At 44.9% G+C, this 17,651-nt stretch overlaps 1 protein-coding gene across 20 annotated transcripts in view; it reads right to left on the bottom strand.

The window, feature by feature from the left end:
- Positions 1-17,651, bottom strand: part of RBFOX1 (RNA binding fox-1 homolog 1) — a gene marked incomplete at both ends in the record, with an annotated part of 621,309 nt that overhangs the window by 172,727 nt on the left and 430,931 nt on the right. For 17 of the 20 annotated variants that reach the window (XM_079718519.1, XM_079718522.1, XM_079718524.1 and 14 more), the window contains one exon: positions 6,881-7,123. In XM_079718519.1, coding sequence (XP_079574645.1) covers positions 6,881-7,123 — 243 coding nt within the window. Of the gene's footprint in view, positions 1-6,880; positions 7,124-13,986; positions 14,020-17,651 lie in introns of those variants that run through there. The other 3 variants (XM_079718523.1, XM_079718521.1, XM_079718515.1) reach the window with 2 other exon arrangements.

The raw sequence follows: 17,651 nt of genomic DNA, 5'->3' as shown, positions 1-17,651 counted from the left end.
AAAAAGGAATGCATTGAGAAATTTTCCCCATACCTTAGCTGCACAATTGGCTTCCAAAGCAGAGCCAGTCTGTAAATGGTTAAGACGAGGAAGTCGCCACCAGGCCACGTCTTATCTTCTTAAAGGTATTAATGAAAACTGGAGACACAGTTAGCACTCCAGTTGGAAGCACTGAAGATCAAGAAGAACTTGGCTCCTTAAAGAGTTCCTCTCTCTGTCAACAGAACCCAGAGCTCAGGGACCAAGCTCTAAAACTCACATTGTTTCTCCCATCAGATCCTGGAGCTGGTGGGAGACTTTTAGACAGACTGCAGAGGTGATAAAAATAGAAGTTAAGTTGCTATTGGAGATACATGGAGAATTCACCACTTGCAAATCTCTAATTATAATATGTCAAGAGTAAAATACCTTGTCAGGAGCAGTATCTGATATAATACAGCATTGGCTCTGTCAGCACAGTGATCCATGATGTGTTTGGAGGCCCACATTAAATAGACAATCAGCAGAAAAATGTCCTGCAGGGACTCATCCCAGCCCTTGGGGAACTGAAAGGATGACCTGATAGGTCTTTTCTGTCTGTACTTTCCTCAGCTCTGGCTGGGAGCTCTGGGTGCATTCTGCTTCCCTTTTACGGATCCTGCACTTTGTGTTAAATCATGTGCATATATTAGATGTTCTTGGAGCCTACCAGATGGATGGATCTTTTCTCTTACCCCAAACCACTCCGTTTTTCAAAGAAATGATGGTCCCTCCAGTGGCCTCAGACTGGCATTAAGCACGGTGCATATCTGTCAAAGGACAGTTAGGGTTGTTTCAGGTACAGCTCTACCCTGTGCGGAATAAATCAGATGTATAATACAGGGCCATGTTTTCCGGGGTTGGGAGAACCATGGCTCTGACGCACTTTGAGGTTAAGTGAAGAGAAGGTGCCCCCGGTAAATGCACAAGGATGCAGAGACAGTTTGAAGAAACTTGTCATAGACTATGTTCTGCTCAGTCAGGTCAGGGAACTACAACTCAAAAGTAGGTCACAGACAACAGAAACATCTTTCCTTTTGGCAGAAGAGAGAAAAGCATAGGCATGTAATTGTAGCAGAAAACAAGATGGCACCTTTTAGGATGCCTGCTCTTTCCCCACACCAGCTAAGAGTATATGTCCTAAGACTTCCTTCAGGATCAGCCACAAAGCCCCTCCTCCTTCACCTTATCATGGTCCTCTTTCCTTGAAGACTTCCTGTAAGCAGTATGTGCCACCCAAACATTGCTGGAGTAGACAAAGTCACCGGATAACCAGCCTCACCACAAACTCACACTATCCAAAGTCAGAGAGGTGCCTACTGCCCTTCAAAAACCCTAGAATTGTATGAGCCAGATTCCTGGCAGGTCTGCTCAATTTCAGGAATCATTCTGTTGCTTCTAAATCCCTTCCTTTCTCACTCTCTGTCAGTTGATAGTGAGCATGAAGGTAGTATAGAGGGACCTCCTCAGGTCATCTCTTGATCTCAAGATTTATCTGTTTCCTCACACACTTATTCTTCATTCTTGCTATGGTCTGAATGTTTATGTCTCCCATTCACTGTCCCAGACTCACATGTTGGAATCCTAAAGTCCCATGTGATGATGTTAGGAGGTGGAGCTTTGGGGAGGTGATTAGGTCATGAGGGTGTAGCCCTCATGAATAGGATTAGTGCCCTCATAAAAGAGATCCTACAGAGCCCCCTTACTCCTCCCACCATGTGAAAAGGCAGAGGCTCTGAACCAGGAAGAGGACTCTCACCTGACCATCTGGTATCCTGATCTTAGACTTCCAGCCTCCAGAATTGTGAGCAATAAATTTCTGCTGTTTATAAGCCAGTGTGTGGTGTTTTGTTACAGCAGCCAGAATGGACCATGACACTTCTCTTCTGTTTTAAAATTGAAATGTTTTCAAATATTCATGGGAGCCCTTATTTGTAATGTTGGCCATTTTTTGTGGCCCCAAATGGAAAACAACTCAAATGCCCATCCACAGGTAAATGGATCAACAAATTGTGGCACATTCTACGTAATGGTATGCAAAGAGTAGGCTACTGATGCATACAATGAGATGGATGAATCTGTGAACCACGATGCTAAGTGACTGAAGCCAGAAAACAAAGAGCATACGATGTTTGATGTCACTGATAGAAAATTCTAGAAACTGAAAACTAAGCTATAGGAGTCAATCAGTTGGTTCCTGGGAATGAGACATAGGTGGAGAGGGAAGATTGCAGAGGGGTGCATGTATCTTTTCGAGTTATAGTTTTTCCTGGATATGTGCTCAAGAGTGGGATCACTGGATCATATGGTAACTCTATTTTTGTTTTGTAAGGACTCTCCATACTGTTACATATAATATACAATGGAACATTACTCAGCCATAAAAAAGAATGAAATAATAAGGCCATTTGCAGCAAGATGGATGGACCTAGACATTATCATACTAAGTGAAGTAAATCAGACAGAGAAAGACAAATATTATACCATATGATATCACTTACATATGTGGAATCTAAAAAAAAATGATACAAATGAACTTATTTACAAAAACAGAAATAGACTCATGGTCAAAGAAAACAAACGTACAGTTAACAAAGGAAAAGGGGGGGTGATAAATTAGGAGTTTGGGATGGAAAGATACAAACTACTCAAACCACTATATATAAAATGAAAAAGAATATAAATACATAAAACCAAATCACTTTGCTGTACACCTGAAACTAACACGTTGTAAATAAACTATACTTCAATGTAAACAAACAGACAAACAAACAATACAGTGGTTTCCAGATTACAAAAAAAAAAAAAAAAAAAAAAAAACTTTGGGGATGATGGACATGTCTGTTATCTTGAGAGTGGCAATGGTTCCACAGTTAAGTACGTATGTCAATACTTATCAAATTGCACACTTTAAATATGCACAGTTTGCTGTACGTCATTTATACGTCAATAGAGCTGTAAAAAATAAAGTATTTCTTCTCCTTTCCCAGACTACCTATTGTATCTGTGTACCCTTGATCATATTGCTTCCTGTTTCCTCTAAAATACTTTGTCGCTTTCCCTCTTGAGTCATCATTCCCTATCTCTTCTTCCTTGTCCTCCCCATCACAATTCTCTGTGGTGTAAACAGTGAATCAAAATCCACTCTCCTACAAACTGCTTTCTCTGAGATCTGTGCTCTTCCATTGCTATCTTTTCTTTTTCCTCTTCCCTCCAAATGCTTACAATGGTACTGTACATACCCACTCTGATAGTTCCCATTTATTCTTCAACTCCTGGCATCTCCCCCCAATACTCTACTAAGGCTACTTTCTCCTGGGTCTTCAGTGATGTCCACACTGCCAGCTTCAATAATGTCTTCTCAGTTCACACCTGCCAGGCTGCCATGACAACACTCTCCTGGTTCAACCCCCCATCTGGGTACCCTCTTTACATCTCATTCAACAGCTCTTTTTCTTCCAAACCTCACCACCTATGAGTTCTCCAGTGATCAGTCCTTGACCTTCTCTCCATTCCCTACACTCAACAAATGAATCAATTCAGGCCTATCCATACAAATGCATCACCATACTACCTTTGGCGCTGACCAGTTGCTGTCCGTTAAATACCTTTCAGGAGAAGTCCCAAAGGCACCTTACCATTGACTCCGGTGGAACCATCCCTGGTCTATGTATTTGGGAATGGGGCTCCTCAGTGGCCCCATGGCTGAGACATCCATTTTCTGCTTCAGCCACTGAACTGTGCAAACCAGAGAGAGAGTGATTCCCAGGCTTGCTTGTATGGACTAATCCAAGAGTCTCTCACTGGGAATCTGGTGTGATGTCAAGAGCCCGAACTTGAAGGACCATCACACAGAAGTGGAGAATGATGAGCAAGAGGAAGAAGAGGCAGAGATGGATGCAGCTGGAACCTAATAGATGCATGCCAAGAACCAAGCTGTGTCTAAAGCCAGCACTTGTCTGGAATTTTTTGTTTTATAAGCCGATACGTTCCCTACTGAGTTTTCCGTTACAGCAACAAGAAGCCTACGAAATAATATTGCTTCATCAGTGATTTTAAGGTAGATCTCTTAGAAAGTGTTTTCTTCCACGATCATCGTAATACACTAAAGCCTTGGAAATCCATGCTCTAGAACTTGCGACATTATGACAAGTAACAGAACACATATCCTACCTCTCCAGTGGGCCAAAACCTCTCTAAGGGAGGGAGCCTGCCTGCTCATCATTTCACCTCCTGTAGTGTCTGGGGCGCTGTGGACATCCGATATGCAATTTACATGTAATCATGTTGATCTCTGGAGAGTTCTTTTTGTGAGAAAAGGATGCTGAGCTCCTCCACTCCCCAGCTGGATTAAGATTTCCTTTAAGGTAGGGACAATTAACCCTTTCTTTCAAGATGTCATTTCTTCAACTTTTCTGGCTTAAACTCTTTTCAATGGCTTCCCATAGCTTTCAACATGGAACCCACTAGGTCTGCGGGATACGATCCCTGCTGGCTGCCCCCATTTTATCCTTTGCCATCGCCAAACTGTCTTCATATGCCCTAGACGTACTGTCTCTTTTTTAGTTCTTTGAATAAGCCCAGCTCTTTCCAACCTTGGAAACTTTGACTTTGGTATTCCTTTTGCCTGGATGCTTTGTCTTTTCCCCTTAAATATCATGTCCTTGAAGAAATGTTCCCAGACTACTCATCTGCAAGTGGTACCTCTGATCTTTTTTTAGCCTCCCATAGCACCTGTCTTTTCCTTAAGAGCACGTATCACAATGTATGTTTATACAGCTATTTTATTGCTATATGTTTACTCTCTGTCTCTGGCACTAAGTTACAAGAGAGAAAGGACCATTTCTGTTTGGTTCAACCACATCATCAAGTATGAGTCCTGGCCCGAGTAGATGCTTAATAAATATTTGTGAGTGAATGAATGAAACTTCCACAGCAGTTTGTATGGTTGGTCCATGTTGAGGCTTAATAAATGATGTCTGATGGGACCTTTTTTAGCCCTAAAATAACCTTCTCAAGCCCTACCACCATTGATTATGACAAAACAACCAGCATACAAATAAACAACTCCATCACTAGGTAGTCAACACAACAACAGTAAACACCTACTAAATCCACAAACCCATTTAATGAACCCATCCCTAAGTTATAGCAGCCAAATACTAAAAAGGCAATAGTAGCATTATTGACAATAGCCAAGAGGCAGAAACAACCCAAATGCCCAACAACGGATGGATGGATAAACAAAATATGATCTATCCATATCATGGAATGGTATTCAGTCATATAAAAACAATGAAGTACTGATCCATGTTCCAGCATGGATGAACCTTGAAAACATTCTGTTAAGCAAAAAACAGACACAAAAGGTCATAAATGGTATGATCTCATTTGGGGGAAAAGTACAGAATAGGCAAATCCAGACAGAAATAAAGCAGATGGGTGGTCCCCAGGGTCTGGTGGGAGGGAGGAATTGAGGACGTCTGCCTAATGGATACTGGATTTCCTTTTGGGGTGATGGGAATGTCTAGGAGTATATAATGGTGATGGCTGCACCACATTGTGAATGTACTTAATGCCACCGGATTGTATACGATAAAATGGTTAAAACAGTACATTTTATGTTATATGTATTTTGGCACAATAAATAAGGGAGGACAAGCAATAGAAAAATTTTAAATTTTCATTATTTTGAAAAATCTCCAACCCTAACCTGCAAATCAGTGAGGTACCAGGTAGCAAAGCTAGTCAATGGTTGCTTTGGCTACAAGAAATATATCATGCTTCAAACCAATAAACTTCTTCGCAAATACCAGTTTCTCAGAGGGCAGAAGAAACAGGCCCAATTGCCTTGCACCTATAAAGTGTTCTGGACTAGAGGTTGGACGTGTCCAGGCTTCTAAAGAATTCCGCAGAACAAGTTTTCCTAAATGTACATATACCTCTTACGGTATGCAGGGTGTGTGGTTATTTCAGGCGGTACATAAATAAACACTGTGTAATTTTCATCGTTATTTTTGTTTAGGGTGGTTGTCCTGTATGAATAGCCAGCAATACTAGTTTCCATGGATGGTGGTGATAAAGGGTTTCTTTTCAGTTTGTTTGCTTGTTTTCAATCCATTTCATCCATTCATATGCAATAAATCTAACTTTTTGGTGCATAGAGGTGTGTCACCTCCACCATCAAAATGCAGAACAGTCCTGCAAAATTGACTCCTGCTGCCCCTTGGCGGCCTAGGCCACCCACAGCCCCGGGGGCTCTGAAATAAAAACCATGTTAGGGACTCAAGCCACAACATGGGTGAATTTCCAACGAATTTGGCTAAGGAGGGCTGGGGTGGGAATGCGGAGTGGCTACAATGGGCAGGAGATTCATTCTGGGGGTGATGGAAATATTCCTAGACTGTAGCAATGGTTGCACAATTCTGGAAATACAATAATAATCGGTGAGTTGTCCACCTCGAATAGGTGAATTTCATTGTACGTAAATGGTATCTCCATAAAGCCATTAAAAAAAAAAGGTTATATTGTCACAATCTCATAATCATAGTGTATGATTCCCCTCAGATGACATAATTCCAGAAAAAGCTAAACTATAGAAGCAGAAAAGAGATAAACGTTTCCCTTTACAAATACACGCGGTTAATGGAAAATGTGTTGATTTAAATCAGTGCCAGGAGAAGATGCACGTAAGTAAGGTGAACTAGGCGGGGCTGGGATGACAAGGATGAGCTTAGAGGCTGCTTTGCGGGAGGGAGCCTCCCCCCTCCCACCCCCCCACCAGTTGCATGGAGGTGCGCCCCGCTGTCATTCCCGGAACCTTGGGGTCCCAGCGCGCCCCCTGAGGCCAGTGCGCACTTACTGTGGCGGTGCCCGAGACGGTGTGCGCGCTCGTGTCCGCTGCGCTCTGCTCCGAGTGCGACTGCGCGGCAGGGTACAGGTTTAACGTGTGCTCGGGAACGGTGGTCTGGCCCGTGTACTCTGGTGCGGGGTGGGGATGAGGGGCCGTGTATTCCGCGGGGATGCCGTTCTGAGGGGAGGCAAACTGGGCCGAAGCGTAAGGCTGAGCCATTGTGTCAGGGGCAGCTGCTGCTTCCTGATTACCCTGGAAAATCAGAAAGAGAGATAGGGAGAGAAAACCGTGAGCGGGCACCAAGCAGAAACTTTCCCCCCCACCAGGCACAAGGACAACTGCTCCCTGGATGCTTCGTGGGTTTCAGCACGGTTGCCAAGAGCCTGAGATGGATACATCCCACTCAATCTTCACCGGACCCTATAAGGAAACAGTAAGCATTGTAGATAGAGCCCCATTGTACAGATGCAGAAATCGAGGCTCTGAAGGGTTGAAGACCCTTTCCCAAATCTTCCAGCCCAACAGCCAAACACTGTGAGGGTCTGCGCTCTCCTGGATTGGGTTGTTCTGGCAGATCTTTCTAATTTCATTCCCGTTTTGGGACGTGTGAGCATGTAGTTGTCGCTGGTGACAGCAGAGCCTTGATTTGATACTTAAAATGCCAAGACCGATTAAATTGCACGTGTGTGTTCTTGAGAGGAGAGACAATTCATGTAAGCATTTGAATTTAATCAACATTTTATGTGATTTGGCTCACATAATGGGACGGGGGTGGTGGTCCTTGCAATGGTCACAGCGTGTGTGTGTGTGTGTGTGTGTGTGTGTGTGTTTGATGTTCCCAGTGCCAACATGAAGCAGCTGATGAAAATTCAGTGCCTAATTTGGACAAAGATGGCCTTCTGTGATTGTCTCATTTTAAGTATCTCTGCAAAATGCTGGACTTAATTCTTAGCCTCATTAATCAATGCCTGCTCCCATTCCCTGACTTATTATTTTTTTTATAAGCAGAGTATTATGTAACAATTCGCCCTTCACATCTAGGCAAAACATGCAGTGTGATACTTATAGGCAAGTCAAAAGAAAAAAAAAAAGAATTCAAATGCTTCCATTTCAGGAAGCATCTCTCTCTCTCTCCACCCCGACTCCCATAACTTTACTACCTTACACACACACAAACACACACACACACACACAAGGCATCAGGGACTGTAACCCAAAGGTCTAAATTTTCCACGGTCTTAAGAAGAAATGGGATTGCACAGTCAGAAAGAGGAGAGAGAGAGAGAGAGAGAGAGAGAGAAAGCTTAGCAATTAAGCACACCAAATAGCTGCCTCTCCCATTGTCTGTGGTCAGTTAGATGTGACTTCAGCCCTCCTATAACGATACCAGGGCAAAAGTGTCAGAACTGCTCACATCTCCTGGGTTCCCGCCACCAACATTTGAGAGCTTCTTCAGCCAGAGCAACTTGAGTGCAGCAAAAACCATTATGACAGAGAGGGGGGAAGAAAGTTTATTCTCAGAGCAGTGCAAGGAGCTGTGCATTTGTTTAGAAGGAACCTTAATTAGAATGTTAAAGATGACACTTGGAAGAGAACGACACTTAGGATAAGTTTAAAACATTTTACAAGTGAAAACACTCCCCTCAGGCCCTTTCCTCCCCCAGACTAATTTCTCCAAATGTCTGTGCCATCGGAAGCAAAAATAAACAGCCGTTTCTTTCTTGGCAACGTGTTTTCATAGCACTTGGGGCTGAGCGGGTCTGTCTGTGCTGGGGTTGGATCGATGGGCGTGGAAAGTTAACGGCATCCGTCCTTGGGAAACTGCATTTACTGTCATTGCCGTTCGCTGTTCACTCCTCTTCAAGGACAAGCCCGGTTTCCTTTTAGGGGCCACTTCCACTCCCAGTCCCCACATTGTGCAGATGTGGCTGGGCCCATCTCTGGTTACCTCTAGACGTGGTCATGTTACCCTGCCTGGCTAACCAGAGGGCTCCACTCTTAACGGTCACAGTGACTTGGGCTTATGACCATCTACCTAACCCCTAGCAACTCCAGTGAGGCTTAATCCTGGGACTTGGCTGGAGTTTGGGGAGGAAGTTCTTTCACTATGATGACTGGCAGCTGGAAAAATAACGTTAAGCCTGGAGCTGCCAAGAACTGCCTCTTGAAGGGAGCCTCCCCAAAGCAGAAGCCAACGCAGAGGAAAACGGAGCCCAGAAATGGAGAAACAGATCAACTGAGTCCTGCTGACATCACTTGAAGTCTTGGATCCAGCTTTTCCTGCAGTGAGTAACACTGCTGTTTAAGTTCCATGAGTCAGTAAATGTCTTATTTAGTGTAAGCCAGCCTTTCCGTTACTTGCAACCAAAAAGGTCTTGACTAATACCAGAAAAAATCCTCTTCTATATATAAGCCGACTAGCATTCTTCTCTTCTACAGGGCTGCTCAAGGAATACATCCTTGTGCACAGAAAAGTCCATACAGATGCTACTTCTTTCTGGCTGACAAGAAACCCTAGAAACTTTGGGACCTTGAGAACGCTCCAAAGAGAAATTCACTGGGACAGATTCCACTTCTGCCCAAAGGTCTGTTTCAGCCTCCCCTACCTCCCACCTCGCTTGCCTCTGACTTGAAAAATAGACTTGTGAAAACTCCAGGGGAGCATGAAATGATCACAGGATCAATGGTAGAGAGAGATGGTCATAAAAGACAAAGCTTTACTTTCTCCACCTTCAGTAGAAACACTTTCACGGGTACGTATGTGCCCACGTGGCCTTTCCTCACTGCAAAGCAGTCTCAGGAGGAGTGAACCAATCCTACAAGCTGCAAAACAGCAACAGCTGCTTGCTAGGATCTGACCTCTCTCTGTACTGGAGCGGGAAGGGCCTGCCCTCAGGAAGCTTATGGTCTCTCCATCCTCTCGACACCATCCCGTCTTCCTGTTCACTGCCTCCTCTGCTTGGGAATTCCTCCCCTACTCCCTTCCCTGGCTAGCCTTCCTTGCCTTCTCTTTGAGGTCCCGGATCAAGAGCTTCCCAGCAAGTCTTCCTTGACACTTAAACCACATCTGTTGCCTGCCCTCTACACTCCACTGCAGCTTGTGGTCACCTCCCACGTAACTCCAGGTACCGCTATCACCTGCTGATTAGCCTGTGAGTGTCCTGAGGGTGGGAGACTGTGTCACATTCTCTGTTCCATCTCCAGGGTTCAGCAGCACGCTGGCTGCAAAGTCAACATACACTGGTGTTTCCTAAGTGAATGCATACTTGGCTAGTGGACTCTGGGCTCTGTCAGGCTTCACTGGCAACAGGATGGGGGTGGGGAGATGGGAGAGGGATCAGCAAATGAACCCTGGAAGAAATCTGGCCCGTGACTTGTTTTTGTAAATAAAGTTTTATTGGGACACAACCATGCTCACTGTGCTCTGATGGCAGAGTTGAGTTGCTCTGACAGAGACCATATAGCCCACAAAGTCTAAACTATTTATCATCTGGCCCTTTGCAGAAAAAGTTTTCTAATCGTTGTGGCAGAGTTATCATGAAATATGGGGACATCAGTTCAGATGCAAGAGGGAGGAGATATGGGGATATATGTATGTGTATAGTTGATTCACTTTGTTTTAAAGCAGAAACTAACACCAGTGTAAAGCACTTAAACTCCAATAAAGATGTTAAAAAAAAAAAAAAAAGCAGCTGTTGTTGCACAGATAGTTTGGGCAGGAAATACAGTTGGTGGTGAAGTAGGGAGGGAAAGGGGGTGCCTTCTACCTAAACCAAGGAGGGGGCGGCTCAGCCAGACTTGGAGATCGGCGGCATTAAGGTTGGTGGAAGAAAGGTGCGGTAGAATCTTTTCCAGAATGTGCTTTCTATCACCAGGTCTCTGCATTGTATACACACGTGCCTCACACTCAGCAGAAGTGGGCTTGTGAGAAGACCTAGGATGGCTTCAGACTTCTGTGCTCCACCTGAAAGGCATCCTCTTCTCCAAACCAGAACTCAGAGAACAAACCGAGCGACACTCAGACCTAGTGGGCACCAGGCACGGTGCTGCATGCTTTGCATCAGGAGTCCTTAAGCAGGGGGACTGCTCCCCAGGAGACATTAGGCAATGACCAGAGACACTTTTGTTTCTCACAACTGAGTAGGAAGGGGTACCACCAGCATCTAGTGGGTGGAGGCCAGAGCTGCAGCTAGACACCCTACGGTGCACAGGACAGCGCCCCCCATCCACAACCAAGGATTATCTGGCCCAAAGATTAATAGTGCCAAGGTCTAGACTCTCTGCTTTGCATGCACTGCATCTCGGATCCCATTTTAGTTTGTTTTGAAGGCTACTATAGCCCAGAGCTGGTAACTAATATTACGAGGTTGCAGCCACAAGTACCTCTGAGGGAAGCCAGGAGCTGAACCAGAGCCCGGGTTTATCCCACGCCAAGGTGTCCCTCATCTGGAAAGAAGATCTCTGATGGGGAGATGCGTTTCCAATTTTAAATAAATAAACCGCTCTCTGTCATGTATACCGTGACCCTGAGACCTGTTTTCCACCTGGTGGCATGTTACACCCAGTGGGGAAGTCAGGTGCTAGGGTATTTGATTCAAAGAGGCCAGGGTTCCAGTAGCCAGACTGGGGAAGGCGAGGGGTAACCCTTGGCGTATTAGAGCAGCAGCCTGGGAAACTTCTGCCACCTCAAGCCCAAAGCCTGGCTTCCGAAGGCTCTGAGGCTACAAGGGCCAACGGCAAGGGCCAAGTAGGGGCACCACTGGAGCCAGGGCAAACCACCAACCCCTACCAAAACTTATGCCATTCTGGCAAACCACGGGTGCCCGCCTCTAGAGACGATGTCCATGGTAGCCAGGGAACCTCCAGGTAGCATTCAAGTCCACAGAACTTGGGATGCACTCCCGTTCCTGGAGTTCTCAGACAGATGTTGGTGGGACCCCACACGGTTACTTATTAACACTGACAGCCATTCCAGAGGAACCCTAATGAATATTCCCAACATTTGCCCTTTGGGCTAATTACAGCTAATATTTAATTAAGATCACTGTACTTCCTCCGGAATTATTTTTCACCTTCAAAGGGCTTCGGAGATGTCTTTCTTTCCTCCCTAGTGATGTTCCTGGATACTTAGCTTGGCTAAAATGGATTTTCTGGAAAAATATAGTCACATTATGGGCAGCTTTTCCACTCCAGGTCAAGGCAAATCTTGGGCACGTGAACAAGCTCCTGCTGGAAGGCTGAAGCCAATTTCACACTGGTGGCAGTGACAGGCAACAATTATTTGGAGCATTCTGGTTAGACATTCCCTCATTTGCAGAAGCTGCCTTCTTTCTTCTACTCTAATGCCCACCCACACTTTTCCCTAAATAAGGGGAACGATCACAGAGATTCTGCTATTTACTGAGACAGGGTGCTTGTGGCTGTTCTGAGTTGATGGGGAGGGTGATTCTGCTTTGCATGTAGCCCCACATTATCAAGGGAGTGCTTCAAGTGATTTTGCAAACCTAGCATCTAATTTTCAGGGCCTGGATTTTGCTGGGTTGCTGCCGAATACACAAAAGGGGGGGAAAGAAACCAAGACCTCATGTTTTAAAACCCACCGTTGCTGCTGCAGAACTGGGTAGGAGCTTGAAATCAAGAACATCCATTAGGATAAATGCAGAAGAAAGTTCTTTGTCCTCATACACCAAACCTCAATTAGAACAGCAACCCAACAGCAGCCAGATGATGACGTGGGACCCCTCATTACCTGAGACAACCCGACAGGTAGTTTGTACTCCGGTTACAGAGAGAAAAAGGATTATTAAAATGCAACCAAGTCTGATTCACCAAAGGAAAAAAAAATGCCATTTCAATTTAAATATTTTACTGAAGCATGAAATAGCCAGGATATTATTGCTATTTTAAGACAAATACCGTAATCTGACCATTAGCATAGTGTGTGGACTCTGCTGCATGCAGGCATTCAGATAGACGTCCCTCAAATACAAGGAGAATTTCCTTGGTCACTAGAACATCCTACACCCTTAATTTTCTCAGGAGGCAGAGTCAGAGAGAAAATGGGAGGTGCTTTTTTTGGTTTATTTTTAGACATCACCTTTCTCCCATGCGTGGCCCTCAGTGGTTTAATAAAGTAGTTTTGGGAAACTAAAAATCGAACCAAGAGAGGCAGCCCATCAGACTTGGCAAAATATTTTGGCTCAGAGTCTAATGCAAACCACATTTCAATTGCAGAAAATTGTCTTTACGTGGCAGAACTTGAAATGGATTTATTCTTTTCACCGTAACTGTCTGACTTTCACCGAGGGGGAAAAGTGCCTGCCAAGGTGGACTTTAAGTATTTTTCTTTCTCTTCTGTATGTGTATGTGTGTTTTCTCAGCTCTAACTGTGAAACTTCTAGAGCATCCTTTCTCCTTTTGCTTCTGGAATTTATTTGTCCCCAGTCCACTTCTTGCCCCCCGCAAACCTCTTCTGGCCTAAACACAGCCCCTATAATGAAGAAAGGCACAGGAATGGTTCAATCCTCATAAACCAGCTGATTACATCTGTCTGCACCACCTAGGAGAGCAGCCTCTCCTGCCTCGGGACCCCCCACCAACTTGGATTTGCAGGAGGAAACTATCCATTCTCCATTGCCTGCAGTTTTCCGTCTTGCTGACAGTTTGGTTTACTTTAGTTTCTTAGCCTGGTCTGTTCTACTTCTCTGGCAAGAAACGGCATATTTCTTGAAGAATTGCATATTCAGAGAAAGCCTCCACTGCTGGACGGAAAAGAACTAAACTGCATCATGCCCCCGGGGGCATGGAAACCAAGAAGGAAAATGCAAAATTACATCATTAACCTGCTGGTTCTAAGACCGGCTCAGTTCCACCCATCAAGCAGAAAAGCCCGCGCGCGCGCGCGCACACACGCACACACACACATACACACACACACACACACACACACACACTCGGTTGAAAATCCTTTCCTCCCCCCACGCCCCCCACCGCCGGCATGATTCAAGGAGCAGAATCCACATCATGGAGAGAATAACAGAGACTTAATACAAGGAAAGGCTTCCGCTTCATTCAAATTACAATTTCGAGTAAAATAGAAAATGGGGGAAGAATACCTGCTGTACCATCCTGCTTCCTTTCTCCTCCATAAACTTAGCAGCTGTTCTAGTGTCACACCACAAATCATCTGCCTGAAGCGAGCCTCGATTACGAGCCAGGGTGTGTGCGCTGTGCAACGTGGGGACGGCGGGGGGTGTGGAAGGGGGGCGCCGAGGCTGCCTGGCTGACCTCCCCTTCAACAACTGACTGCTCCCCAAACCAGCCCCAGATGGGACTCCTTCCTTGAGCCTGGCCCATCAATCACAGCTTGCCCCTCCTCTGGCCCTTGCTCTCAGTTTCAGAGTACACACTGAGCAGATGATTACATAGAAGAGGAACGGGGAAACAAAAAACCCACACAGCACTCGACTACATTAATTGCTGTTTAAAAAACATTAGAAATGCTATCCTCTGCGCTGCCTGGAGCTGGAGTTTTTCATTACTAAACTAAATATATGGTATGCAAAGTTAGGGAATCCACTGGGAAGCTTGAGACTATCCTATTTTTTAAATATTTTCAAGGTGGGGGGTGCACCAGGGGGATCAGGGGAGGAGACAGAAGAGGGATGAAGACAGAGCTCAAAGAGATAAGAGAGATGGTGATGGGTAAATTAAAAAAAAAAAAATACCGTGAGAACATTGCGGATAAACTTACAACAAAGCTGAGTGGTTAATTGTAAATTGATCTTAAAATAGTCATGGGCCAGTGTTTGGAAGATCTGGAGGCCTGGCTGTTTGCCAGACTCACCCTGTGATCTCAGACAAGTTGTTGCAATGCCCTGGGCCCCAGTTTTTTGCTTCTGTTTAATGGGGAGCATGACGAGTGACTTCACAGGGTAATTGTGAGAAGATCATGTTAAAAAATCAAATCACAGGGAAACAAACACGGCACCCTGCCTCATAGGATGCGCTATAGAAACAGATTCATTCATCACACGCAATAACGCGGTGAGCGGAATCCAAAGCCATCTTTGTCCCTAAGGACCAAACAGGCAACAGGAGCAGCAGGCTTTCAAGAAAGGAACCCACAGTTGACCACAGAACCCCAGGGGTGATCAAGGCCATGAAGGAGAAGCAGAGCCGTCTTGCTTTTCCCTTGTCTTGAACTTCTGTCTCTCCCTAGCTCATTGTTTTTTTCTTCTCTCCCAATAAGCAGAAATAAAACCTCGTACAAAAAATCCCCAGTCATTTCAATGCCAAATGCTGCCTCTTCATTTAAAGCTACAAATACTTTGTTCCTCCTCTATTATTAAAACTACAACAACCACAGTGAAATGTCAACACAATTTCAGCTTTTATTTAGTCATGTCTTTCTGGCTCGTCGAGGGAGAGGTTTCAAGAGTCCCATCCACCATTCCCGTGGACAGCTGCTCATCGCCGAGATGCCTGCTTGGAAACGAGACATCTCACTACACTGGAGGGAATGGATGGGGTTTCTGAAGTGATTAAACTTGTAATTAAATTGTATAACAGAGGAGGAGGTGAGGGTAGAGGAGGCTGCCCGGAAGAATTCCACTTTCCTGCTGATCTGTCGGTGGTACTAGTCCAGGGAGCCCCTGGGTGATTTGTTTGTTTGTTTTAAATTCCCAGCTCCCCAGGGTTGAAAAGAAAATCTGGATAAACAGTATTTGTGCCATCCTTACATTTCCATTTCCAATCACACTCCGGGGATGCCTCTAATGCAGGATTAAATTAAGCAGCCTTTTCGGGTTCCTTAAAGGGATGTGTCAGCTTCCCTCTCAGAGCCACATCGTCAGAGGACCAGAGCCCCTTCCTCACAGGCCTCCTGCCCAATACGTGGACTCAGCAGTCATTCCCATGAGCCATGAGCTCTTTGTCCCACTGGTAACTGAAAAGCTAAACTTCTGTCCTTCAACCAAAGTATAGGGGGTCTTACTTTCTCCTAGAAAGCAAAAGGGATGAGACCGAGACAGACAAATTCCCTGGTGAAGGATGTTCTGGGAAGTGATAGAGAAAATGCAAAAAAAAAAAAAAAAAAAAAAGTCAAAACACCCAATAGAGAAGAGTGTTTCAGGTGGAAACAATCAGAGTTATGTAACAGGACATTGTTCCTTAGCCTGTGGACCATCAGGTCATTGGGGTGTCCTTACAGAGCCAGATGCTAGGACTCCACCCCAGACCCACCGGCTTAAAATCTCCAAGGGCGGGGTCCAGGCTTGGGCACTGTGTAAAGGTGCCCCAGATTATCCCAATACACTATCTGGGGGGGAAATATTATGTGTTTTTCAAACTGTAGGTGTGAACCCTTGGGATGTAGAACCCATGTAGGGGTTATCACACCAACATTCTTTAAATGAAATAAACTATACCACACTGGAAAAGAATAGAAAAGAGTAAGGAACTGTTTCATGAAACTTTTATGTGGGTGAATTGGGTTGTGACATAAAACTGTTTATGGATTGCAGTAAAATAAATAAAATAAAAAACACTATGCTGGGTAATTTCCCTGTTTGTTACCTTCTAACCTTTTATTGGTGCTGTGACTATGGAATCAGAGACAAGTGTTGAAAAGCCAGGAGCATAATGGTGGAACTATTGGCAAGTCATTCAGCCTCCATGTACCCTGTTTCCTCATTGATTAATATAAATCATAATATATATTCTTCTTCCCGATGAGGCTCTTGTGATTCTCTAGGGATAAAATCTACAGGAATGCGTTTTATAATCTAGAAAGCCCTGTGAGCATATATGCCCCATTGTGGGGATGAAATTGGTCCCCCTTCTGGTCCAGCAAAGTGCTTCCTCTGGAGAACACATGGGGAGGTGTGTTGGATTCTACTGTGTGCCAGGCACTTTAATCCCTACAACCACCCCCAAGAGATAGATATTATGGTTTCTTTTTTTTTTTTTTTTTTTTTTCGGTACGCGGGCCTCTCACTGTTGTGGCCTCTCCCGTTGCGGGGCACAGGCTCTGGATGCGCAGGCTCAGCGGCCATGGCTCACAGTCCCAGCCGCTCTGCGGCATGTGGGATCTTCCCGGACCGGGGCACGAACCCGTGTCCCCTGCATCGGCAGGCGGACTCTCAACCACTGCGCCACCAGGGAAGCCCATATGGTCTCTTTTAAAGGTAAGAAAATTGAGGCTCCAAACAGGTGAAAAAATATTTCCCAGTATGGGAGTTAGTAAATTAGGTAAGTGGCAGAACCAGAACTTGAACCTGATGTGGTCTTATTGAAGAATTCCTGCCACTGAATCCATACTAAGATGAAGATGGAGATGATGATGATGATGAGGTGGAGGATGGAGATGATGATGGTGGTGAAGATGATGGTGATGAGGATAAGGACACTTGGCTTGGGCACTATGTACTAGTCATTGCTCTCAGCACCGAGGATACAAAATTCACCAAAGCAGCCTTGCTTGTTTGTTTATAATTATTTTACTTAGTGAGAACCCAGTGTGGTACATACTGTCACAAAAAGGGAGGTGGGGTTACTTCCTCCTACTCACACAACTAGCTACCCAAATCCACCAGACATCCTTCAACAGTTGGAGATGGGTTCAAATCTGACCTCAATTAGGTCAACATACAAACCTTGGTTTCCTAACTACACTGGCTTACAAAAAAAAAGCATCTCTTGGACAAAGAACTCTGAAATTGCTCTGAGGCCATAATTCACAAAAAACAAACAGACAACAAAGATAACAGGAATCCATTTC

This window comes from Hyperoodon ampullatus (genome assembly GCF_949752795.1).
Source record: "Hyperoodon ampullatus genome assembly, chromosome: 14".
Lineage (NCBI taxonomy): Eukaryota > Metazoa > Chordata > Mammalia > Artiodactyla > Ziphiidae > Hyperoodon > Hyperoodon ampullatus.
Note: the sequence above shows the minus strand (reverse complement) of the source record. Positions and strands in the feature narration are given on the sequence as shown.